General features: G+C 41.8%; 1 protein-coding gene across 1 annotated transcript in view; it reads left to right on the forward strand.

The window, feature by feature from the left end:
- The window catches only part of LOC129454959 (fibrocystin-L), a 125,364-nt gene that overhangs the window by 28,372 nt on the left and 70,250 nt on the right, over positions 1 to 26,742 (forward strand). Inside the window, exons 30-38 of the mRNA XM_073858725.1 lie at positions 64 to 185; positions 11,014 to 11,146; positions 17,666 to 17,858; positions 18,043 to 18,185; positions 20,637 to 20,684; positions 22,044 to 22,232; positions 22,402 to 22,572; positions 23,475 to 23,683; positions 24,099 to 25,074. Coding sequence (XP_073714826.1) covers positions 64 to 185; positions 11,014 to 11,146; positions 17,666 to 17,858; positions 18,043 to 18,185; positions 20,637 to 20,684; positions 22,044 to 22,232; positions 22,402 to 22,572; positions 23,475 to 23,683; positions 24,099 to 25,074 — 2,184 coding nt within the window. The remainder of the gene's footprint in view (positions 1 to 63; positions 186 to 11,013; positions 11,147 to 17,665; positions 17,859 to 18,042; positions 18,186 to 20,636; positions 20,685 to 22,043; positions 22,233 to 22,401; positions 22,573 to 23,474; positions 23,684 to 24,098; positions 25,075 to 26,742) is intronic.

Here is a 26,742-nt window from a genome sequence, read left to right on the forward strand (position 1 = left end):
GTAATGGTCTCACTATTAGATACTATTGATACATAGAGTAACATGATCTTTTTGGCTGTTCAGGAGGGGCGATTCTGACTGTGTTTGGTTATGGATTCGCTAATGATACAGCAGTCACCATTGGCACTCAGTCATGTAATGTTACTGAAGCAGAATTTAGCCAGCTGAGATGCATAGTTCCTGCTGTAAGTCAACTTTTACTTTATTTTCTTTGAAGGGTTTGATCTACAAAGTGGCGAAAACATAAAAAAACGTATTATATTAACCCTTATAAGTCCCGTGAGGTCAATCTTACCCTCAAGCCACTTTTCTTTAGTTAAGAAACATGGTTCCCTTCATCTCGGTGGAATAAGATTTTGTGACTATCTGTCAATATTCATATTAAAAAACTGGGCATGATTCAGTCGTTCTAAAGATGTGTACAACAATTTTTACCAAAAGAGCCCTTTGGGAGTAAAAATGACCCCAAGTGAGAATGAATGGAAAATGCAAAAAAAAAACCTTTTTATTTGTCAAAATAAAATCAATGCATCTAGAATAAATCTGAAAATTTCAACACAGAAAAGTAGGCCTGGTACCAAAGCACAAATGCAATATAGAAAAGACATCCATCACACACACACACACAAATTTATTCACGCTGCAAGTCTAGCATGGAAACTATGGCCCTTTTTTGCCCCTGAAATAGGGAACCAATCATAGAATGGGACGTGGGCAGCAAGACGATGATGACGTCTATGCGACACACCGAAGCAGTTTTGTTATTTGTTATAACCAGGGTTCTAAATTAACACCTGCCAACCCGCCAGATGCGGGTTAAAATTCATTTTGGCGGGTATTAATAAAAACTTACTAGCCAATTTGGCCGGTGATGCATGAGGCATTGCAAGCATGATACATAAAGCTCCGTTCTCGGTCATTTATCCCTCTGGCAGTACATCCTACATTTCCCATGAACACTGTGCCGTAATGCTACGTGATAATGTTTCATATGCCAATTGGCTGCGTGCAGTTTGCAGCGAAACCAGCGCGAGAAACTATGGAAACGAACGGAGCGTCCACCAGAAAACAACAGGAAGAAGGAGAACGAACGGGCAGAGGAGGGAGGATAGACTAAAAGACAGCGGTGTCGCCACACCCCTTTACTGAGGCATGTGCCCCAGTGTAAATCTTTTGTGCCCAGGTGTACATCTCAAATTTAAATTTTAGCAGTTAACTATATATTCAGATCTATATGCAATGTATTTACCCAATGTACGCTTGTAAAGCGACAAAGCAGTCGCACAAACGCGTGCACGCATGTATCCATGTCCATGCGCGTCTTCTTTGCGTTCATCCGCGCGCGCAACTGCATCCAAAGGGGGACGCCACGCGAATGAATAATTATGAAAACATGACGAGAAGTAAGTTTCTAAATAATAATGATAATCTTATTTTGACTCGATCATTATTGGCTTCTGTAGATGGACATCAGAAATGTTTTGTGCAAAGCAGGGAAAAGGAAGCAAAAAGGAGAGATTATGAGTTTAAGGGAGGTAAGAGAAACTATAGGCTATCCTCACTCAGTCAGTTCTCAAATATTAGAGGAAAAATCTCAGGAAAACCTCTTGTCAAGTCTTTAGGATTGCATTGTTGCTGAGAAAATCAACAGATGTATGTGTTATACTGTTCTGTATTTACAGATATGAAATTCATATTTAGTTTACTAATATTTAACTCTAGGACACTACATAAACAGTTAGCAGTAACTGTGACTGAGATTATTTAGTATAGCAGTCATAAAAAGTCTGGGGCCTCATTTATCAACATTGCGTAGAAAATGTTCTATATTTGTACCTACGAATGAAATTTAGAATGTGCCTAAGTACAAAAAAATCGGGATTTATCAAACGTGCGCACATGGTTCGTACGCACATCAGTAAGTAATCCTTGATGATAAATCCCACTTGTTCCCTTTCAGTCGGTCACTACGACGTCACGTCGTGACCGATGAATTGGGAACTCGCTTAGAGAGACCAATCTGCTTCGAATACTACTAAAACGCCAATGAACTTGGCATTGAGATATTTGCATAATGCTGGCGCCGCCCCGCCAGGTGCGTATATAAGCCACAGGTGCAAATATAGAAATCAGCTTTTTATCGCTTCGAAAGCCGGCAGTATCTGCTACTGAGAAGCTACTTTCTGCTCTTCTGGGAACGGTTGCTGAAGTTGATTGACAAGCAGTACTGACACAGCGGACGCTCGCAGTATTCCACTGCTCTGCATATTTTTTGTTTTGAGTTTAGTGTGTGCGTTGCCTCTCCCTGTGCGCATCATCAGCTGAGCACCAAAAGAGTGATTTCCCTAAAGAGTGATACGTGAGAGCTCTGTGTCTTTTTAAAGACAGCCACTCTCTCGTATATTCGGAGATCAGCGTCCTTTTCAGGATAGCTTTTCCTCCGTGCGATCTTGGGTGCGAGAAGTACAGGGATTCCAGTGACGGTCACGAGCGCTGTCTTCGTGCTTGCGCATCGAGCACTCCGAGGCTGCGTTCGTGGAGAGCTTTTGTTCTCTCTGTGAGAGCATAACTCTCTTGGATTGCGGAGCCGACTGTCGTTTCTATGGGAACGACGTCCGCGCCTTTGCAGTGCTGAACGCCGCCATGGTGCGGCTGTCAAGCACTCGCAGGACGCTCTTCGCATCACTACGCTGAGTAGGACGGAGGATGCGTCCTTCACCTACCGGCCTTCTCATCCTCAGCCGGTTGAGGCTCCGGTGGAGACTGCAGAGTCGTGTTCTGCGATTTCTGCCGAATCCATTGGACCTCCTTCTGGTCCCGTCACTTCTGCAGCATCAGAGGGGTGCCCATCTTTTCCCTCCGAGGCGGAGTCGTTCCGAAGATGGCGGCCGTGCCCGCTCGAGCGGCGGAAACGGTAGAGTTGGAGGGGTTAATCCCTCTCCGCCCGAACCGTCCCGCCCATATGATTGGTATTTCGGAGCTGCCCGGGCCTCTACGGTCCTCACCTCCTGCCTTTCCCGACGGCACGAAGAGCTGACGTGATTTGCGGCCGTTTCGGCCGTTCAGCTTTTACCCCTCACCTCCCTCACCAACGGAGCCGCTAAGGACGGGGATCCCTTCAGTAGAAGGGGTTGCAATGCAGCTGCGTTCCTGGAGGGACCACCCAACCCTTCCCTCCCGTGTTTGTATAGACAGTCGTCCGGTTACGGGCGCTGCCCATCAGGCATGCGGAGACGCGGCTTCAGCCCTGCACGTAGTAACGTCACTGCAGGTTCACCAAGCGAAGGCTTTAGAGGTTTACGAGGGAAGCCGCGACCTTCAGTCGTGCGATGTCCACCACAGTGTTCAAGATCGCACCTTTGGCTATGTCTGGCTTACATGACGGACACAGACGAGAACAACTTCTTGAATGCTCCTGTCTCACAGACCGGCCTCTTCGGCGAGCCCGTGGAGTCGTACAGCTCCGCTGCGCAGACTGAGGCGATCTCCTAGGTCATGCCCCGGCAAAAGAGAGCTGCCCTTGGTCCACCACGCCGGCTCCTCAGTCTGCCTCTCACCGTCGGCATCCTGCGGCGGCCACCTCTGTTCCCCTCCTCGAACCCCATCTCGGCAGCGCATGGGAACCGGTCGTCAGCAGCTCGCCCCGCCCGCTAAGCCGCTTCCCGTGAAAATCGGGAGTTTAAGTGGCCAGTAACGGGCGACCCGGATTGGCAGAGGATCACTCTTCAGGAGACGGTGATTCGCTCCTTCCCCCGGTAGAGGGTCAGGTGGAAAATTCTTGGTTTGCATCTGTTCCACCGGCTGTCCAGCCGGTACCCACTTAACCACACATAAGAGTGCATTCCTCTTCCCTCTCCAGGTTTCCAGAGGATCGAAAGAGCCGTGAGCGGGCACAACAGCTCACCCTATCTCTCCTCTATCGCCAGCGGGTGTTTTTCCGGAGTCTGCGCTCTCCGCGCAGGAGACCAGACAACCGTCACCCTCAGCGGGCTCAGGTCAGTGTCAGACACACACATACTGTAGATGTTTATGCTGTCACAGCAGACGCACCGGCAGTTTCACCTGTCTCGCTTCGCTGCCCCACCGCGGGTACTTCGGTAGTGTCGTTAATTCTCCTCGTACGGTCCCTGGATGCTTCGCTTCAGTTCCCAGCCCGTCTCATGGAGTTTTACGCACTGTCCGCCTCGGTTACGAAATACAATTACCGGCACTCCCCCAAATTCTCGGGCATTCGTTTCACTATAGTGAAAGCGTCCGATGCACATGTACTGCGTGCAAAAGTCAATGTCCTGCTGGCGAAGGACATTTCGAGCCGGTCCCTCTTACCGAGAATGATGATAAGTTTTTTTTTCCAGCCTTTATCTCATATTACCCAAAATACGCGGTGGGTTACGACCGATTTATTTACGCACCGGCTCTACAAATGTGATCCTTTAGGATGATACGCCGAGGCTCGTATTTCAATATTCAGATCGGTTTGCAGCCTTAGACCTGTAGACGTGTACTTCATGTGTCCATCTCCCCTCGCCTTAGACCGTTTGTTCGCTCTGCGTCATGGGGTGGGCATATTAATACCAAGTACACCATTCGAGCTGTCTCTCTCTCCCCGTGTCTCCATGAAAGTGCTAGTCACGGCATTAAAATCTCAGAGAGAGAGCGTTGTTCGCATTCTGCTTATATTTACGTCAACTATAATGGCTCGTTCTTGGCAGACGTGCGCGAACACAGAGATTTAATGCTTCAGCATCTCGCTCGTTTAAGTCATCAGGTCAGCTGGGAAAGTAGCAACTTTGCCCCGTGCAGAGGATCTTTTTCTCAGTATGGAAAAGACTCGGTCGATTTATTGGCGTGTTTTACAAGAGCGCGCAACCAGTCCGTTCTGACTTGCCTCGGTTTAATTCGAGGGAAGTACGCGGTCTCTCTGAAACAATTTCAGAAGCTCCTGGACATATGACAGCATGCTGCGGCTGTGACACTGCTCGAGCTGCTTCATATGAGACCGCTTCAGCATTGGTTTTACGATCGAGTCTCGAGGAGAGCGTGGCGCAACGGCATACACTGTGTAACCATTACACCTGCGTGTCATTTCAATTTTACCCCGTGGCAGACCCAGCATTTCTTATAGCAAGATATGCCCCTGAGTCGGGTCTCCTGGCATTCTGTAGCACATACGATGCCCCCAGCACGGGATGAGCAGCCACGTATGACGGGCTTGCAGTCTCAGGGGTGTGCATAGCACCCCAACTGGCGCGAGCGGTGCGCTGTATATCTGGGACTTGTACGCTCCGCTATGGAGATGCGAGGGAAGGATGTATTAGCCGACACCGACAACATTGCGACTGTTGCGTTATTTACCGTTAAGGCGTTTTTTGCGCTCTCGTCACCTGTCGCATCTCGCTCGTCATCTCCTCCTTTGGAGTCAGAAGCATCTGAGGTCCCTTCGTGCCATTCACATCCCGGGTACGCTCAATACAGCGGCTGACGCGCTTTCCCGAGCTGCGCGCACCGGCGAATGGCGACTCCACCCCCAGACGGTTCAGCTAATTTGGAAGAAGTTCGGTCGTGCGCAGATGTATCTATTTGCGTCACCGGACGATACCCACTGTCGCCTGTTTTATTCACTAACCGAGGGCAGCCTCGGCGTGGATGCGTTGGCACACAGCTGGCCGCGGGGTACGCGCAAATACGCATTCACTCCAGTGAGCTTAATCGCACAGACACTGTGCAAAGTCAGGCAGGACGAGTAGAGCCTTTTATTAGTCGCCCCGTACTGGACGACCAGGAATTGGTTTTCAGAGTTAATGCTCCTCGCGACAGCCCCTCCCTGGCGAATTCCCCGGAGGAAGAACTTTCTTTCTCAAGGAAGGGGCACATTTGGCACCCACGCCCCGACCTGTGGGATTTCCATGTATGGTCGTTGAGTGCGCGCAAGGTTTAGGTGATTTATCGCAAGCGGTATCTAACACCATCGACGCGGTACAAGCACCGTCCACAAGACGGGCTTACACGCTTAAATGAAACCCTTTTCGTCACCTGGTGCTCTTCGCAATTCGAGGACCCCAGAGAATGCTTAACATTGTGCTTTTATATATCTTCAACATAGGTTAGATGGTAGGCTGTCACCCTCCACCATTAAAGTTGATATCGCCGATATTTCTGCTCATCACTCACTTATTAACGGCAGATCAGTTGGCCAGCATGATTTGGTTATTAGATTTTAAGAGGCGCTCGCAGGCTAAACCCCTCGCGCCCTCCCTCTATTCCTCCGAGACCTGTCCATGGTGCTGAAGCCCTACAGGTACCGCGTTCGAGCCTTTGCAGTCTGCGAGTCTGAAGCTTTTGTCAATGAAAACTCTGACCCTGCTAGCATTGGCCTCCGTGAAGAGAGTAAGGGATTTATATGCATTCTCTGTGGACGATTCGTGCCTTCAGTTTGGTCCTGCTGTCTCACTGAGACCCAGACCAGGCTACGTGCCCAAAGTTCCCACCACTCCCTTCAGAGATAAGGTGGTGAGCTTGCAAGCGCTGCCCCCCGGAGGAGGGCAGACCCAACCATGGCTTTATTATGCCCCGTACGAGCGTTACGCATCTACGTGGATCGCACACAAAGCCTTAGGACCTCAGATCAGCTCTTTGTTTGTTATGGTGGTCAGCAGAGAGGGAAAGCTGTCACTAAGCAGAGGATGTCTCATTGGATAGTTGATACTATCGCCCTTGCTTATAATCTGCAGGGCATTCCTTGTCCATTTAATTTGAGAGCTCACTCTACTAGAAGTGTTGCCTCATTTTGGGCATTCGCTCGTGGTTCCTCGCTAACAGACATCTGCAGAGCTGCTGGTTGGGCGACACCTAATACGTTCATTAGATTTTACAGTGTTCGTGTCGAGCCTGTCTCCTCTCGTGTCCTTTCCTCATTAGGGGAAGCACAGGGAACAGGCTCGCAGGTCGGCTTGCAGCCTCCGACTGCTGCTCCAAACTGAGCTCAGTATGGAAGGCCATCGAGGCAAAAACGCGTAATAATTTGTTTTGCCTTCCTCCGCTGCCTTGGCAGCCTGATGTTGCGGAGCATCCGCTGCCAGCCTCTCACTAGCTGCATCCTCACGAACCTGTGTTTGGCTCGGGCATCCACATTGCGTCCCACCGGGTTCCTTTGTGAGTATTTTTCCGTGGGGTTAATCCTACTAGCCCACGTTTCCCTCAGCAGAGCACTGCTTTGCTTACACAGCCACGGCTGTCATTTATACCTCAACTACGGTTGACTTTCGCCCCCCAATAGCCCTTAACGGGGCGGTGGCGTTCCTATACCGCTCAGATAGGGCGCTTCCCAGTCGCTGGCACTACTGTGGGGTTAAAGGAACATCTAGTGCCCGGCCTTCTGCCTTAAAACCTAATTCTCCTTATCCTTAAGTGGAACCGGAGGGCTTTACGCAGACACTGGAAGTGGTCAGCCCTCAGTGGAGTTTTGGTAGGGATTCCCAATTCGTCGGTCACGACGTGACGTCGTAGTGACCGACTGAAAGGGAACGTCTCGGTTACGTATGTAACCCTCGTTCCCTGAAGGAGGGAACGGAGACGTCACGTCCCGCCGCCACAGGGCTGCTCCCTGCTGTTTATCGGCCGGTCACACTTTCCGGCTTTCTCAGCGAAAAAGAAGCTGATTTCTATATTTGCACCTGTGGCTTATATACGCACCTGGCGGGGCGGCGCCAGCATTATGCAAATATCTCAATGCCAAGTTCATTGGCGTTTTAGTAGTATTCGAAGCAGATTGGTCTCTCTAAGCAAGTTCCCAATTCGTCGGTCACGACGTGACGTCTCCGTTCCCTCCTTCAGGGAACGAGGGTTACATACGTAACCGAGACGTTCTTAAGCACCATGCTCGTGCACGTTCATGTTCATTTGCATTTCGAAACGCCTCCAATGAACCATATATGGTGACAACACCTCCCGTTATAAGTCACGTGGTTGTGCTTTTTCCCTCGTCGCAATAATGGCAAAGAGAGCATAAAAGGGAAACTTACAGACGCAGAAATTGAGTTACTGGTGGATGAGGTTAAATCCTAATAACACATCCTGTTTGGTTCACCTAGTATGGGAGGAATGACTAACAAAAGAAAACAAATCTGCATGGGAACATGTTACCAGTGAGTTTAATTCCGTTGGGTATGAGAACACTTTTAGAAATAAAAAAGTCGTTTGACATTAAATTATCAGCAAAAAAAAAAAAAAACGCGTCACAGCACACCGACGTGAAACGAGTGCAGCTGGAGGAGGACAGACAACTTTCCACCTTGGACAGCAGCATATATAACCAGCATCATTGGTGCGATCTTTGAAAACGCGCTACCGGCGGAATGGATTATTTGCCAAGTCTTCCAATAACGCAAGATAAGCCATTGCACTGTGTCAAGCATTTGACGGAGACTTCATTAATACAAATCACATGTGCTTTCACAGATACAGATCACAAATAAATCATTAAACTTATTTGCTGTTACCATACTGACATTAATCATTTTTAACACCTGCTTGTGGATAATAAATAGACACTTCTTTATACTCACTGGAACAGGGTCCTGTGTAGTGTCGCTATACTACCACTAGATGCTCTGCGTACGCATACTCCGAGGTGTGCGTATATTTACACACATTTCTAAGTATAAGTGCAATTTGATAAATTCCACACTTTGCGTAAAACTGTTCCTACGCACACTTTACGCACACTTCCGTGCGTACGCACGCTTGATAAATGAGGCCCCTGGTTTCTTAAAATATTCTTGTAAAAGTAAGTTATTAATCATTGCTATCATTGTATAATGTAGAAAATATTTCTCTGCTGTCATTATTACCAAACATTTTATGCCATTAATGCCCCCAAACATGTTAATAATGTTAGGTATGATGAAGATTATACTTAAATATTTTTAAATACATATTTATCTTTCGCAGTACCTGTTGCACTGTAGAATAGTGGGTTAAGCAAAGGAAATTTTATAGAACACAGCAGGCTTTCAAAAAAAGTCAGCAAAAAATGGGGGGCCTGTGCCCCAGTTAGGCTTTATGTCTATCAACAGAGAAATAAAGAAAGCTTATGTTTCATCACAAAAATGTTGTCATGTTTTGTCAGGATTGTCGCATGCACGCGAAAGAAAAAGCGAATCATTGTTGCATTCAGTGGCACTCATAATTTCTCTTATTTTCACAGGAAAAAAATTGGCTAGTGGAAATGCTGATTGGCTAGTAACTTTAGAAAGTTACCAGCCACTTTGGCTGGTGGTCAAAAAAGTTAATTTAGAACCCTGGTTATAACACGGCAACAGATGCGAAGTTACTTTTCAATGCAGCAAATAGGGGCTTATGAGGGTTATGTAATGAAGCACGATGAGGCTGAGGATCCATATGCAGGCTTTTATTTACTCTCGTAGTCAGACAGAACAGGGTCAACACCAGCAAACACAACAACGTGGAATAGGCAAATCTCGTGGTCAAATAAACAGGCAAAAAATCAGGGCAGGCAGCAAACAATCGTAGAGTCCAGATAAACATATCAAAAGTAACAAACCAGGGGCCCGTACCATGAAAATGGTTAAACAAACTCAGGGTTACAGGATTAGTTTCAGGTTGACAAAACCAAGCCAATGTGCAGGCCTTGTTGGTAAAAGCTATTTTCATGGTACCCAAAACCCAGGATTTGCACAAACTAATCCTAAACAAAGCTGGCTAACCAACTAAACCAGCTTCATGGTATAGGCCCCAGGAATAAACAGACAAGGTAAATGCTCAGAAATGATGCCGGGGCCAATCAAGACTTCGCGCTGGAGTAGTGCATGAGTGTTGCTTAAATAGGCAGTCTGAGATGAACAACAGGTGGAAGAGCAATCAGTCCTGGTATGAGGTTCAGGTGCAATCAGTCTAGGTATGTGGGCTCATGGGAAATGCAGTCCGAATGAGACTAATAGTCAGGGGATGGCTCCCTCTGGTGGCGATCGGGAGGCAGAGCATGCGCCTCATTCACAACAGGTTAAAACCTTAAAATAATAATAAACTTTTGCTGCTCAAAACACACTATCTTTAAAGGAACAGTATGTAGGATTGTGGCCAAAACTGGTATTGCAATCACAAAACTTGTGGCTAAAACTGGTACTGCAATCACACAACTGGTGGCCAATACACAAAATGACAACATAAACATCAGTTGAGGGCTGCAACTCCACTTTTTAAATGACAATATACTGGGCATACCACTGTTGTCAGTGATATAAGTATTTGAAATGAAAATGATTTCTTAATGTCTAGTGACATATCAGGGCCATTTTATGATTAATTGATATAATTTTCTTACATACTGTTCCTTTAAACACCAACTGGACTGGCATAGTCCTATGTCAGGCATAACGTATTTTGATTTACCGCAATAATGTAAAATAGTATTATAACTGGGCGAAATATTATGCAATAGAGTCTGCAAAATGTTTAAAGCCAACTGGATTTGACCCCTTAGGCGTCACCCTACCCCATTGATTCAAATCTATACTCTTAAAGCTTTGAAACAATATACAGTTTGACATGATTAGACAAGAATTCACATGCAAAACACTGAAGTAAACATAGGTGTCCTGCTGGCGGGACAGAGACATTTAGCAGGATATACATGTTTTGAGGTACACTCTCTTCATAAAGGAATCAATTACTCTCCCTACTTAATTTAATTTATAAAACACCATTGAAATGTCTATTCTAGAGGCTTAGACCTTTTCAACAATATATATTTTGTAGTGATAGATACAAATTTACATCAACAATATTGATGTAAATTTAGGTGTCCTGTATTCAGGACAGCAATGTTTAAGTTTTAAACATTACAGACACTGAATACAATTAAAAAACACTTGATTTAATGTACTTGAATTGGTCTTTTATTGGTTAAATGAATTTTTTGTTAAATCAGTGTTAAAGGTAACAACTATTCAGCTTGACAGTACATGTGACTTATACATCTGATATATGAATTAGGGGTCAGCAGGTATACAGACTGTTACAGTGACCAAAGGAGAGATAACAGCATCTTTAACCAACTCCTTCACATACAACAACAATTTGATGGCCACCATCACTGCTGTCAGTCCACAAACTTCAACAGTATTTGGTAAGAGTTTGTTGATTTTTTATTAAATAAATAAATCCTCAAAACTATTCCATTAAAAAATAAATAAATCTTGCAAAGATCTGTTGTATAGAACTTGATGTTGATATCCCTTAGTGCATACTTGAGGCATCAATGAGACTCCGTGGGATGGTCAATTAAGTGACCCTCTGCCACACTACTCCTCAGCCCTTTCATCTCCTAAGGTTGCTCCTTTTGCGTAACTCAGTGCATAAATCCTTGAAATGACCTAACCTCAATTTCTTACACCACAATCTCATCACAACCCGACCATACACACCAACCCGTTTGACTAATGCCCGAAGCCCCACTGTCTTGGTTAATGCAGGTTCTGTGGCAAACGGTGGCAAACTATCTACCGCAATTACCCAGCAACACCAATCAATTGTTGATATCTCTTAATACTTACCTGAGGCATCGTTGAAACTCCGTGGGATGGTCAATTAGTTATGGTACCCTTTGGGTTGTCAAGTGGGCGCCCTCCTTCTTGGGTGTTTTGCTGATAGGTCCATCCTTGTTGTTGCACATCGGTTGCAAGTTCAGCGTACCTCAGCATATCCATTCATAGGCCTCCTCCACTGCACCCTCTCAGGGCACGGTGAGCTCAATGATGTAGACAAGCTTGAGAGAGGCTGACCACAAAACAAGGTCTGGTCGCAGGTTGGTGGCTGCAATTTCAGATGGGAAGCAGAGTTTTTGTTCAAGTCTGCCAACATCTTCCTGTCCCTTGCTCTGCCCAGTTGACCAGAGTCTGATCTTATGGTGGTGAGGTTGGCTTGACCCTCACCCATATGCGACCAAAATTTAATCTGTGCAACCTTAAAATATATTTGGGCATTTTTGCGACTGCCCATTTTGTTGTGGTGTAACTTCATTTAGACTGTGTATTCAATTCTTGAATTTGAATTGATGTCAAAAACAGGATCTAGCATTACAATTCGAATTTGAATTAAAGGAAGCGGAATTGCAATTCAAAAGAAACTCAACGAAATTCATATACATTATACAGTAAGTGAAATGTTAAAAATGAAGCTTTCAGTATAGGTCAGATATGATTGCATTACATATTCTATCAATTATATTAGTTTGAACTACTTGTACAGATTATATTAACAGGAAATGTTTTCCCCACACTGTAAAAAAATTCCGTAGAAATTTCAATGTTATTGCAGCTGGGTTGCCGGTAATTTACCGTAGATTTAAATTTATGTTATTTACTGGCAAGAGTTTTTTTTTAAAGTTAAATAAATTTTAAATATTAACAAGTCTTTATCTTTACAGAATAAAACTATAAAATCATGCAAAGCATTCTGGGAACCAGAAATCATCATCATCAACCTTTTTCTGTTTTTGCTCCAGATTTTGTTTCCCAGAATGTTTTGGTTGATGCTGTTTGTTTAGTTTTACTCTGTAAAGACAAAGATTTCTAAATGTTTAATGTTCATTTAACTTTGAACAAAATGTTGCCAGTAAAAATCATAAATTTAAAACTACAGTAAGTTACCGGCAACCCAGCTGCAATTTCTACAGATTTTTTTTACAGTGCAGCAATTAATGTAAAAAACTCTCACATAACAAATAATTAAGTTAGATTTTTTTGTAATTGTAATTTTATGGAACACAATGGAACATGACTTTGTTTCCCAGAATGCTTTACTTTAACCAAGTATTTAAAATGGTTGCCAAACAATTTTCCAAAGTTACTCACTGAATGTATGTGAAATTCTTTATGTTGTGTGACTGTGGAATTTCTTTGAATTGCCATGAATTTAATTCCACTTCCTGTCATTCCAATTGCAATTCAAATTCAACTTCCTGTAGGGCAGAACCAATTCAAATTCCAATTCATGAATTAATGGAGGCCAATTATGAAATTCTGAATTGTGCATAAGCCTGGTTACTGTAGGTGTACATCAGGGGCGTAGGCAGAAATTGTATTTTGGGTGGGCCGGGGCAAAAGTGAGTGGGCCAATAGTTTATCCTAGAATAAAATGACTTAAATAATAATTAAACCTTAGAGTAGAAAAAAGAATAGACAATCTGCAAAAACAGTGACATCTTTCCTTTGCAATTTTCGGCGAAGGCAATAATAAAACACTGTCTAAACATGTTCAACCAACACATAGCTCAATAAAGGCTGGACCAACCAGGCCAGGCAGTCTTATTTAGGCTAGTCAGTAGTGCAAAAACAGTTCACCTGAGATAAAGTAGGCAGGTAAAGTAGTAAAGTAACAGGAAATTGAAATAATGAAAACTCTCAGCAGAGCACGGTTTTAAATAAATAACAACACACTGCCTAATTTATATTAAATCAAAGATATATAGTGCAATCAGCCTGGTGGAAATTAAGCTTTTGTGCCAAAAATAGCATCTCGTTTAAATTAAACAATGTAACTTAACCTATAAGGCATACATCTATACACAACACACCACTTAGTTAAATCACTTCCCGAGCAAAAATCAAGGAAATGAGTTACACAACAGGCTTACCTTTGTTGTTTTCATTCTACAAAACAAGACGTAAACGTCTGGGTTTAATGTTGACAACAGAAATGATCTCATTATAGTCCAAAGGGTCACAGAGTTATTTTTCAAAAAACAAAAGGCACAGGTTTTTGAGGCGAGTAGTACTCGTGGATTCAAATTGGGTTGTACGTGGTTCATCAGTTGCCGTTAGATCGGCGGGTCAACCTGTGTCAGTCTGACCGGAGAGTGCACTGGAACTGCCGCCAGGGAGCAAGCGGCAACCGGCGCCACCAGCGCGCCTGATTAGCCGCCTTGTGGGTTGATGAGTCTGAAGAACTGAGCTGGTAGGACTCGGCAGATGGAGGTAGTGGCGTATCGTCTTCCTCAACTCTTGCTTTTTTAAATAACACATTAAAGAAACTTTAGCCATTATTGTGGCAATTTTAATAGTAGCTAAAAATGCAGTTAGCAAAGTTAGCTGGCTGGCTGCCAGAGCCCGTCGCTCCCCACAGAGTCTACCTGTCAGAACCCCTAGCAACCAATTACGTTCCGGAGGCTTCCTACAACTTGCTTTAACAACTCCATTTTATTTAGAAAGCAAATTATACACACACCGGTTAACAATAAATCTGGATTATATTAATATATTTTCTTAAATACATTTGAATAATAAAAGTAAACAAAAAAAAATATTTTGATTAAACTTGCCTGGGCGGGCCAGGGAGTTATGTGGGCGGGCCAGTGCCGCCCTGGCCCATTACTGGCTACGCCCCTGGTGTACATACAAGAAGTAAAATTGGGGGTATGAGTCAGCTCTACACTGTAAAATATTTCTGTATAAATTACAGTATTACTGGGTATTACTGGCAAGTAGCTGCCAGTAACTTACTGTAGATTTTACATTTATGTTATTTACTGGCAACAGTTTGTTCAAAGTTAAATGAACATGAAACATTTTCAGTCTTTATCTTTCACAGTAAGTTACTGGCAACCAGCTACATAGTGTTTATCCTAAATTGTCTAGAACAACAGTTAAACTTAAAGCGGAAGTCCACCGTAAATCAACATTGCTCCAACACTATGGCTGAATCCCAAACCGCCTACTTCCATACTATATAGTATGTAAAAAGCGCTACTTTGCGTACTATATAGTATGGAAGTAGGTGGTTTGGGATTCAGCCTATATTTCATCACATATACTGTATGTAGTTGATTGTGCTGCCATCAAATGTACTAACTCCATTTTTAAATTAAAGCTTTTAACTGTTACAGTAACGGTGATTTGAGGGGTCGTAGTTACACAAAACAAGCAACAACTAAGCCAAATTATGTTTTACATATTTTTACCATTTTACATTACCTGAGTTCGCGGAAAAACTGGGCTGAAAACAGTAGTCGAAATCTGTCTGACGAATTTGTTGTCCTTACATCTAGGCCTGTCGCGATAAACGATAAATCGATTAATCGCACGGTAAATAAAATGAGCTCGATAATTTTTTTTAGGCCGCGATAATTCACATTTGCATGCTTGTTTGTTTTCCTTGTCTCTCTCTCTCTACCAAAGAGACTGGATGACCGCTCCGTGCAACGAGTGACAAGGAGTGAACCCTCGTCAGTCATTTGTCAGTCGCATGATCTGTGTGGGGAGGGGGGACTCCTGGCGTAGCCTATCACAGTAGGCGTACTGAGGAGGATGAGCTCCGCGTGAGGAGTGTAGCAGGAGAAAACACTAGTTGAGACGAGAGTTGGAGAAAAAGATGGATTTACTAGAGTCTGTTTACACTTGTCATTAACATGCGTTTTCATCGATCGGATCACAATGTTTTACGTCTTTTCTGACTTTTCTGACACAAGGTGAACAGTGCTATTTTTAGCCTTTCACTGATAAACTAAAGCGGGTGATCTCCGCAGTTTCATTTTGCAAGCGTGTGAAAGTTGCGCGATCTTATTTCATCAATTGTGCTGAAAATTCAGAGAAAGCTCTAACATATACATGTAGAAAATAATGTGCAGCATGTTTACTTGCTAAACAAGCAGTGGACATAATATTAGTTTGGGTCCATATAAACTCATAATTACTCCCGCTGGCGTTTAAATGACAGCGGAGAGACTCGCCCACCGTCTCGACAGACCACCCCCTCACAGTATTCAGGACAGAAGCGGTCGAAAGTGGACAAAAGAGACGGATTTAAATACCAGGTGTAAACGTGATATGTCTCTCTCGTCCACTTATATCACGTGTAAACAGCCAAGTTTCAAAACCAAACGCTACAGCTGCAGTGTGGGAGTACTTTGGATTTAAACCTAATGACCGAGGTGAACCACTAAACCTGAACGAGCCGTTATGTCGCATTTGTGGTAAAAACGTAGCACTTAAAAGTGGCAACACGACAAACATGCATATGCACCTAAAACGCAATCATCCTGTTATTTTGTTCATTTCTTGTGGATATTTAAAATGTCTTCCAGTTCCAGTATTACTTATTGTTTAGAAATAAAAGTTTATAGATCTTTGAAAAGGTGTATCTGCATTATTATAATGGTCCCGGAGCATCAATGTTTTCGTCTAACGCGGTAAATTCTGAGGCAATTTATCGTCTAGCAAAATTTGTTATCGTGACAGGCCTACTTACATCCACATACTGCAAAGGTTAAAGTCATCTTTTATTGAGGGTTTTGGTGATTTCAGAGACGGTAAATGCGAAGTTACTCTTTGGTTGGGTCAGTCTGTCGGCTAACTTCAAGTTGACTTGAGTTGATAGCAGATTGAGCGGTAAAGAAGTTCCTAGGCTTGTTCAACTTCATGCGGCGCCGAAAGAATCAACAGCCGGATGACGTCAAAGTACCGCCAGAGCGATTCGCAAAATCATATGGAGGAGTTTGCTTTTAAATTGCTCTCGCGGAACCTTGACGTCATCTGGCTGTCGATTCTTGTGAGAAAAAACCTGAAGGCTGCATCTGTCAGTGGTTAGTGGGTGGAGCTAATGACTGGAGCTAATACGGACTACCGGCACATCCGGGAACTTTACTGTAAATTTCTTCACCGCCCCTTTTTTGGGTGATAGAAAAGCGGCCCTTCCATTGGCTTCCATTCAAAATAGCGGAACAAAGCAACGTTTTTACACAGCCGGCAGGCGTAAATAACTTATGAAACCACTCAGATTAAACATGTTGAGTAATTATCTGTCCCCCCTGCCCGCCATAGAGCCCGAAAGATACATTAACACATTTAATTTGGTCAATATAAAAACATGTCCCTTTCGTTCTCGCAGCGTCAAATTTGTGTGGCAACGCCATCCAGTGATAGCTGGAAATATCGCTAAGCCAGTTAGTTGTATGACTCGACGGAAAAGTGCACTCATTACTCTAAATATAAAGACATAATAAATAAATACGAAGTAAAATCATTCACTTGCTTCCCTGTTGACTCGTTGAGGTACGAGTAAAATGTCCGGGTAAGACACCTCTGGCCAATAGGGAGCGTTGTTACACAAATTTGATGCTGTGGGAATGAAAGAGACATGTTTTTATATTGACCAAATTAAATATGTTAATGTATCTTTCGCGCTCTATGGCAGGCAGGGTGGACAGATAATTACTCAACATGTTTAATCTGAGTGATTTCATATTTATAATATCTGAGTTATTTGGAAGCCAATGGAAGGTCTAGTCTGTTTTCCCCCAAAAGTGGGCGTGAACCTGTTCAGAGACATTCTAAGACGTTGCGCCGGTTGTGCGTATGAATGAGTTTCGCGCAGTGCATTCTGGTTAATTGAGTCCATCAAAATCGTTACGAAAATTCCGCTTCAACACACTATCAATCTAATAATCAAAATTGTGCAAATTTATTTTTTGTGCTCATGTAAAATGCAAAAAGGACGTAAATTAGCAGTGATAACAGGCTAAAATGTCTAGGGTTCATTTCCATTTTAAGCTACAATTTCAGGTTTAACCATCATCTTGAGCAACAACAGAAACTGTCAATGTAATTGAATATTTTAACAATGTTATTATTATAATTTTGTTTTTGTAAAGGTCTTAGAGTTCTCACCATCTTGGGCAGAAATTTTGATGTGCAGGTCAATGGCAGCTCTGTTCTGATTGGTGAGACCAAATGTGAATTGTTAAAGTGGACCAACGAAAACATTACCTGCATGTTACCCACACTCGGCCCAGCTGTATACAATATTCGTGTGAGAGTCGGGAACAAGGGCTACGCTTTAATCAGGTCTCATATAACTCACTGTAATGAATAACAGCAGAATTAAAAATTCTACTTTGAAAGCTCTATAAAAGACACTTCTTCTTCAATACAGTTAAAGAGAACATATTATGCAAAATTCACTCTTACAGTACATGGTGTATGCTACAATATAATGGTAAAAATACACCCTTTTTTGTTGTTTTTGCAGTGCTGGTGTTAGTAGCACCATAGAGTATGTTCTGAAGGTGTCAGGCCTCTCTCCAATGCTGGGTTCCTTGTATGGAGGAACCACCATCACCATCACCGGCTCTGGATTCACCTCAGTCCCAACAGACAACAATGTGACTCTGGGTAAAACTAGAGAACAGGACCAAAACGTCCTATAATTTCAAGAAAAAAACTTGCATTTTAAAAATATGAAGTGTGTAATTTGAGCTGTTAATAGGACCAAACAAAATTGCTTAAATAATGCATGTTTTCAAAAAGGTTTCCTTTTGGCTGGACAAACAGTCTGCCTCAAACTCTAACCTTTGGTACAGACAATGTTGCAGTGTTTGCAGCTGGTTGAGATGCATTTACTTAATCAACTTGAGTAGCTGCATTTCTTTATATTAAGATGGGAAGCTACACTCTAACAATTGTGGGTTATTTTCAACCCGCCAGTGGGTCAAGAAGGGTTGTTTTAACCAGTTGTTTGGTCAAATATAAACATTTTCTGGGTTATTTTAACCAAATGGCTGGGTTTGTACCTTTTTGGCCCAACGCTGAGTTGAAAATGATCCAGCATTTTTTTAAAAGTATACTTTAGCATTTAAAATTATACACTTTACATTTAAGTTACCTGGTTTTCTGTAACATTCTTAAAGAAAGACACATGCTGATCCTAGAATTGTTTAGAGTTACATAAATGTATTCATACATATGAAATAATTATCATAATTAAAGGGACACTCCAATTTTTTCCAGCTCCCCTAGAGTTAAACATATGATTTTTACCATTTTGGAATCCATTCAGCTGATCTCCGGGTCTGGAACTACCACTTTTAGCATAGCTTAGCACAATCCATTGAATCTGATTAGATCTCATTAGCATTGCGCTAGGGGTGGAACGGTACACAGAAGTCCCGGTTCGGTTCGTACCTCGGTTCAGGCGCCACGGTTCGATTCACTTTCGGTACAATGGAGGGAAAAGCAAAACAAAAATGAAGAAGGCATTTTTTTAGTACTTAAGCTAATCTTAAAAACATAGGTGTCCTTATCAGTGTTATTTTCAGATGTCATGAATATGAACTGAAATGCATTTAACATACTATCTCGTATTTCAAAAATGTATACCACTTTAAGTAATCTTGTACTCATCTTTCATACAAATATGGGTTCAAATGTATTACAAGTGTTACTTAAATACATTTTAAAATTACATTTTGGCCTTATTTCATATTAATGTACTAAAGAACAAAAAAATAGGCTTGTAGGATGAATTAATAGGTGTGTACGACTTCACGAGGGGCTGCAAGAAACGACAAGTGAATGACGTCAGAGTAACGCGAGAGCGATTTGAAATCAGCCTCCTCCGCAAGATTTCTCGCGGTACTCTGACGCTGATGGCGCTGTGTAAAGTTGAGCACGCTTAAAAAACTGAAAGCAGCTGAACTCGACAGAACTGCCCTGCGTATGCCTGTTGTATATAGCAGGACAATTTATCTCCTACTTCTCAGCGTGAGAAATACAAAGTGTGGCGTTTGAACTGACTGAAATGCGTGTTTGTCAAGGTGAATGCGTGAGACTTGAGAGCCCTGTAATAGATGTATTTCCACTCACATACCTAACAACGCCGACGCAAAGTCCTCGTCTTTTCCACCACTCTCTCGCCTGAACTATTGTAATTGACTGGAAAACTGAAGCTTTGCCAAACTTGCGATCTTAAAGAGGCTGGCGGAACGTCTACTCTTGTGGAACACCACTTGCCATACTCGCTGTCGGCTGCTCATTCACTGACTGGACCGGCATCGACGTGACAAAAAAATGCAGAGTGCCAGAATGTAGACGGGCTCTGATAGAGCGCATACATAGGCGGAGCTCGGCTGCATTGGCGCCAATCAGAGCTTCAGAGCTAAATCGGGGCAACAGATTAGCTGTCCATAAAGAACCCGCGTATCTAACAGTAGTTCCGCATTACATTAATTATTTTGCACGCAAGTTTTTTTATTTTCATACCGTGTATTCTCCGTTTAAATTCATGCACCGAACCGTGACCCCCGTACCGATTCGGTTCGAAACGAATACATGTATTGTTCCACCCCTACATTGCACTAAAAAATAAGAGTCTCAATATTTTTCCTATTTAAAACTTGACTCTTCTGCAGTTACATCGTGTACTAAGATCAACGGAAGTTGTGATTTTCTAGGCAGATATGGCTAGGAACTTTACTCTCATTCTGGCGACTCAACTTTTAATTTTCATTTGGTCTTAGTACACAATGAAACTACAGAAAAGTAACGTTTTAACTTGGAAAAATACAGAAACTCTGGTTATGTTTTAGCATGATGCTAATTGTCTAATCAGATTCCCAGATTTCTGATTCCCAGAATGATTTGCATGAGGATGTCATTGTATTCTGTAAAGATAAAGACTTGTTAATATTTAAAATTAATTTAACTTTGAACAAACTCTTGCCAGTAAATAACATAAATTTAAATCTATGGTAAATTACCGGCAATCCAGCTGCAATAACATTGTACTTTCTACATATTTTTTTACAGTGTATGACACTTATAGGCAAAACTATGTGTTTTTCACAGGAGATATACAATGCCACATAACCAAAGCCTTAGACCATCAACTGACGTGTGTAACCCAGCCTACGAACAAAACATACATGGTGACAAACCAAGGTTTCCATCCCGGTAATATAAATACTTTTTCTTTCACAAACATTAGAGACAGTGACACAATGGATGTTATCTGAATAATACTGAAAGTACTTTTGCGGCTAGAAAAAAAACCAGGATATTCCACATCACCTGACGTCCTAGTCTTGGGTTAAATAAGGTCTGAATTTACTTAAAAAGAAATATTGCACAATACATTGAGACTTGTTTTCAGAGAATGTACAGTATCATGAATTATTGTTCTTACCTTGCTGACAAATCATGTTTTTTATCTTTAACGTTGCATTGTGTGACTTTAAGAAGGATCGCTTGACAGAAATGCAATATGATATGCATAACTATATTATCAGTGGTGTAAAAAGACCTTACAAACTAAACTTTTATCTACATACACTGCGGGTTTCTTACATGGAAGTCGCCATTTCGCTCCGCCATGTTTTGCCCTAAACTGACAAACTGTTTAAGAGCATGCTTTTTTATGACATTGTCTCAGACAATTACGTGTTTGTCCTTTTGCGGCTACCGTAGCTTCACAATGCATTTCAAAAGGACTGAGCTGTTGGTTGCAATTCACAGTCTCGCCACTAGACGCCACAAAAAATATACACACTGGTCCTTTAATGTAACAATTACACTTAAAACTAAAAATTGCTACCAGGGTAAGAGAAACAATTTAAGACATATTCTCTGCAAAAAGTCTGATTTTATTATTTTTATTAAGGTCATTTTGTGTTTGAATTTAAATGTATTTAATGAAAAAAAGTAGTACATAATGATTAAGACTTTTACACAGTTTCCATATTGTATTATTGCACGGCTCGTTGGAATGCTTGATTCTGATTGGCCAGTCACAACATTTGCAGGTTAGATATTAACCTCTCAAAACACACTGTAACCTGGATGCTGCAAATCTTTTTGACAGGTACAATGTAATATTACACAAAAAATGTAATATAAATATGTATTTTCATAATATTATATTATTACTATTTTCATAGGCATTATATTTATAAATTATTGAATTAAAATAGTGTGTTCTTGACATTTGAACATCTTGTCTTATCTTAAAACCAAAAGTAGACAGGTTTTCCTAATTGAAGGTCTGCATTCGTAAAAAATAAGCAAATAAAATGTTTCAAATCAATATGTAATGTTCCTTACCTTATTTATGAGGTAAATATATGTGCAATAAGCGGGATAATGTAGCCTACAGCGATAACAACCGGCTGCCTATAAATTATCCCTTACTTATGTAATCAGATGTAATTTTGTGCTTGTTTATGCCTGCTTACCTTAAACCATCATATGTGTGTTCAGTGTATGGTCTGGGTTACGGCTGGAGTCCCTCTGCACTTCTAGTCTCAGTGGGAGATACAGTGGTTTGGCGCTGGGAGACACCTGCTTTTGTTTCTGATGTGGGCTACAGGGTCTTCAGTGTGTCCACTCCCAGCAGTATTGATTATGATGGCAATGTCTTCAACAGCGGAGGCACCAAAACTGACAAAGGTACAAAAATTACATCACCACTTATCTCACAATTCATGTGTGAGTCATTCGAATTTATTATAAATCTAAGGTAAACTAAGGCTGCAGTAAAGTAAAGAAAATTAAGAAAAGTTGTAAAAATCTGACCATGCCGTTCTTTGTGTTTCTGTATTTGTGTTTTGCCTTAAAGGGTTTTTTGCTTATCGTTTCACATCTCCTGGAGTTTATTACTATAGCAGCGGTTACATTGACTACAGTAACCAGACGACAATGCAGGGTGTAGTCACCGTCAGGCCTCTGGAGGAGAAAACGGTTAAGCTCCAGTTGTCTATTGCTGGAATACAGGCCTCTGTGAATTCAGGTAAAACAACACTTTTATAAAAATGTAAAAGCTGTAGTGTGTATGGCACAAGCATAAATATATTTATTGGAAAAACAATAATTGTTTGAAAATCAATGTTCAAAAATGTTTGAAAATCTGTAACGGGTGTGCTTTAAAGCTGTTTAAAGCTGGGAACTGTTAATGAAATATACTGCCCTACAAAGCCAAAGCGCAGTAACTACGCATTTGGTCAAAATTGAGTTAAGGGTTGAAATGGGCTTTGTGAGATCTGTTGTGTCTTGTGATAAAGTATCTTGGTTTAATTTGGTCCCTTTTCAGAGAAAAACGTGTGTGCCAAAATTGCAGTAACATGTTTGACTGGTTGGTGTAAAAAACTTTAAGGGCATTATTCTCAGTTTCAGTGTTTGCGTAGTTACTGCACTTAGCCTTTGTAGGGCAGTATACTGTACCATATGGGAAGTCTAACTTTCACTGTAAGACTTGCGTTTGAAAAAATGTATTCAATATCGGCATAAATGGATTATGAACAGTATTTTAAACATTTAAAAAAAACTCTGTTTTGTTTACCTAGTATGACCCATTTACTTATCTTATTTATTTTAATTACATTTTTATTATTTTTGTATGTGTGTGTTCTTTGTTCTCAGTAAAAATGAAAGTATAAAAAGTTTAAAAATCAGGACTGACACAATGTCTTGCCCCAAACGCACGCCACTGGCTGGGTCAATGTTGTTGAGACAGGCTGTATGCTTAAACAAACAGATGTTTTGATTGTGCCACAGTGTTTACACTTTTAAAGAATATCAATCTTTATATGGCTGATTAGTTATTGGATTTTAAACTTGGATAAGAGAAAGTAGTTTATCCATAATATACCCTACATCAGAGTGTTATTCAATCTTCATTTTTGTCATCCGCAGCCTCGGTGCAAGTAAACTCATCTGATTCAGAGTGTGTGGCCACATCTGACTGTGTCCAAGATCAGCTGGAGACTTCTGATGGTCTGTACTTCAGTTTTACTTCCTGTGCCAGTCCCACTGTAGAAAAGATTACTCCTGACCACGGTACCACACATGACATCATCAACATCCTGGGATCTGGCTTCAGCAACACTTCCTGTGCAAATGAGGTGAAGTTCAGAGGTTCATTTAACAAAAATCTGTTCTCATGTTTAGGGGATGTTCAATTCAAAAGTCAATCAAATAATCTGATGTTTTTTTTTATTTATAAAAAATGTGCAATTGCGTACGGTTATAAATTCTGTGATAAAATGTTTGAATTGAATGTTTCTTTGGATAAAACATTTGCAAACGCATAAATGTAAATGTATTTTAAACTCTACTGACCTGATAAGATGCAAATGTTAAATTAAGAGAATTGCTATTAATTAAATTATAAGGTGTTTCTAAGGATGCCTACCACATGAGCAAAAACACATGATCACAAAAGTAAGGGTATTGAAATGTCAGTCTCTGGGTCTGTGGATTGTAAATTAATGGTTAAAGCTAAATTATCTTTTTCTGGTTTTAATTTGGCAACCAAAGGTCAGAGTTGGAGGTAACCCATGTCAAATCATCAGCAGCACCTCCACTGAGATTAACTGCAGACTCAGTCCTGACAGTGGTGCTTCAGTGGGCATCCCCCTACCCGTAACCGTCCGGGTCAACAACCTGGGTACAGCCATCATGACAATGCCAAAAGAGTACGACCGCAGATTTGTGGTTCTTCCTGTGGTTGATTCTGTCTCTCCCTCTGTGGGCAGTACGACCGGCCAAACACGTCTCTTCATCTCAGGTTCTGGTTTCTTGAATGCATCTGTTATGGTAGCAAACACTCCATGTGACGTGGTTTTTATGAACTACTCCCACATAGTGTGTGACACCTCGCCATCTCAGGCTCGCAGGGGAAACATTGTAGTTTACATTAACGGCATCTTTTCCTCCTGCAGTTCTGATTGCAAGTTTGTATATTCTGCATCTATTGCACCAGTTGTCTCCAGTGTGTCCCCTGATTCTGTTACTGGAAACTCTACTACTGTTTTAATCACTGGCAGCGGCTTTGGGAACAACACAGCTGATATGAGAGTATCTGCAGACGACATTGTTCTGAAAGTCACAAAGGTTACAGATAACAACATCACACTTTTGGTTGGTGCCCTGCCAGCTGGGGAACATGCCCTGAAGGTAGTGGTCATGAGCAAAGGTCTTGCCACAGGAATCTTCACCCTGACCAGCACACCACAGGCCACCATCAAACCAACATCAGGAAGCATTGGTGGAGGAACTCCACTGTTGATTGAAGGAAATGGCTTTGTGGTAGGAAACACCACTGTGATGTTTGATTACGACCCCTGCTCTATTTTGGAAGTAACCCCAGACAGAGTAAAATGTTTGACACCTCCTCATTCAGAGGGAGAGGTGCAGGTGGATATTTTGGTGTATGATGTTGAGTACCCACAACAAAGTTTTAACTACGCACTTGATCAAACTCCAGACATCAGCTCAGTGAGCCCTTTAACAGGTAAGATTCATGCTACAGTCATACATTTTTAAGGAAACAAATTACAGCAGTTAGTTAAAAGTGGAGCCAAAACCGTATTATGATCACTATACCTATTATTACCATAGACTGTAAAAATAATGGTTGACGCCTGTTCGCTCTCTTCCATTGGTGAAAAGTGAAGCCGCCAGTGTCCCGATACGGCACTGACATCTTGGGTCTTGACTCTGCACATTAGCGATGTGCAGTAGTGAGCTGGGTGGCAAATATCTGCAAATATCCTTTTTAATAGTTTCTCGAAGTGGATTTGTCACCGCGGAGTGGTTTCCCAATTCGTCTGTCACAACGTGACGTCGTAGTGACCGACTGAAAGGGAACTAGACTTACTTCCTTAGGTAATTTCGCTCATCAAGAAAAAGCATCTTTATTTAAGAATTTTTTGATATTTCTACTGAAAACAAGACAAAAATACTAAGTAAGAAAGTCATTGTAAATATGAATTCCATAAATATTAGTGCTGTAAACAGATTTTCTATTTTTTAGCCTGATTCCATCATTCACTTAAGACAATGGCATCATTTAAAAATTTTTTTATGGAAGTCAGTGGTGAGTATATTATAAAATCAGATTATAAACGCTGCTCTTTTTGTTCAGCATAACAATGAAATCAATACAAGTTTGTAAAACAAGGCTCATTTTTGGGTGACAACTCACACCTACTCAAAGTCTGATTATACTGCCACTTAAGCCCTTTTCACACAGAAATTCCGTAAAATACACGTAAAATGCATCCTGGATTTTTCCGGAATAGTTAGAGTTTATGTTCGTTCACACTGCCAAGATTACAAGGCATCTGATGGTCCCGGAAAGACACGTGACATGTTGAAAGTCCCGCCCTCTCTTCTACGCAGCGTCTGAAGTTTGCATATTATATATTATTTCTCTCTCCAGAAACAACTGGCGTGCATTTTTGTTTATAATAAGACTACAAAGGAGCGCGTGAACGCACAGTTCTATGCTGGTGAATGATCTCAGCTTCAGAGTGGATATTTGACGAGCTCCCTGATTTCTGCTTTGATACAGTTTTCAGACATTTCTCATCGTGATTGTTTAGATGCATTTATTACACGGCTCTCTGGAATGCTTGATTCTGATTGGTCAGTTGAGACATTTGCAGGTTCGTCCTTTTCAAATAATAACCGCTCCAAAATAATAACGCATAGCCGGTACTACTTGCACAAGTAAAATCGCTCCGTGCCAATAAAGATCAATAAAGATTACTGTCTGTTTGGCGCCATCTTGTGACAAACACTCGACAACCACGACAAGACACAGACAGCTTACTGAGACTGAACTTGACAAAATAGAGCATGACAGCTACGAAGCCATCACACAAAAAAAAAATACAGAATGGGCATTAAAACTTCTCAAAGACTGGCTAAAAGAGAAAAAATGGAGACAAGTATGAAGCAGAGGATCTTAATAAGGTATTACGATCATTTTATGCATCTGTGCAAAGTTTCGCGGAAGGATAAAAATGTTAATTTAAAACAAATATGCCAATAAAACGTTTCAAATTCATATTCATGTCCAGTTTTTTTTCTTATGTGGCAAGTAGCCGTGTAATAAGCGGGATAATGTAGAGGCAGCAGGTAGTTATTGGGAAATAAGCCCCTTCGGTGTGATACA

This window comes from Misgurnus anguillicaudatus, chromosome 20, assembly GCF_027580225.2.
Source record: "Misgurnus anguillicaudatus chromosome 20, ASM2758022v2, whole genome shotgun sequence".
NCBI lineage: Eukaryota > Metazoa > Chordata > Actinopteri > Cypriniformes > Cobitidae > Misgurnus > Misgurnus anguillicaudatus.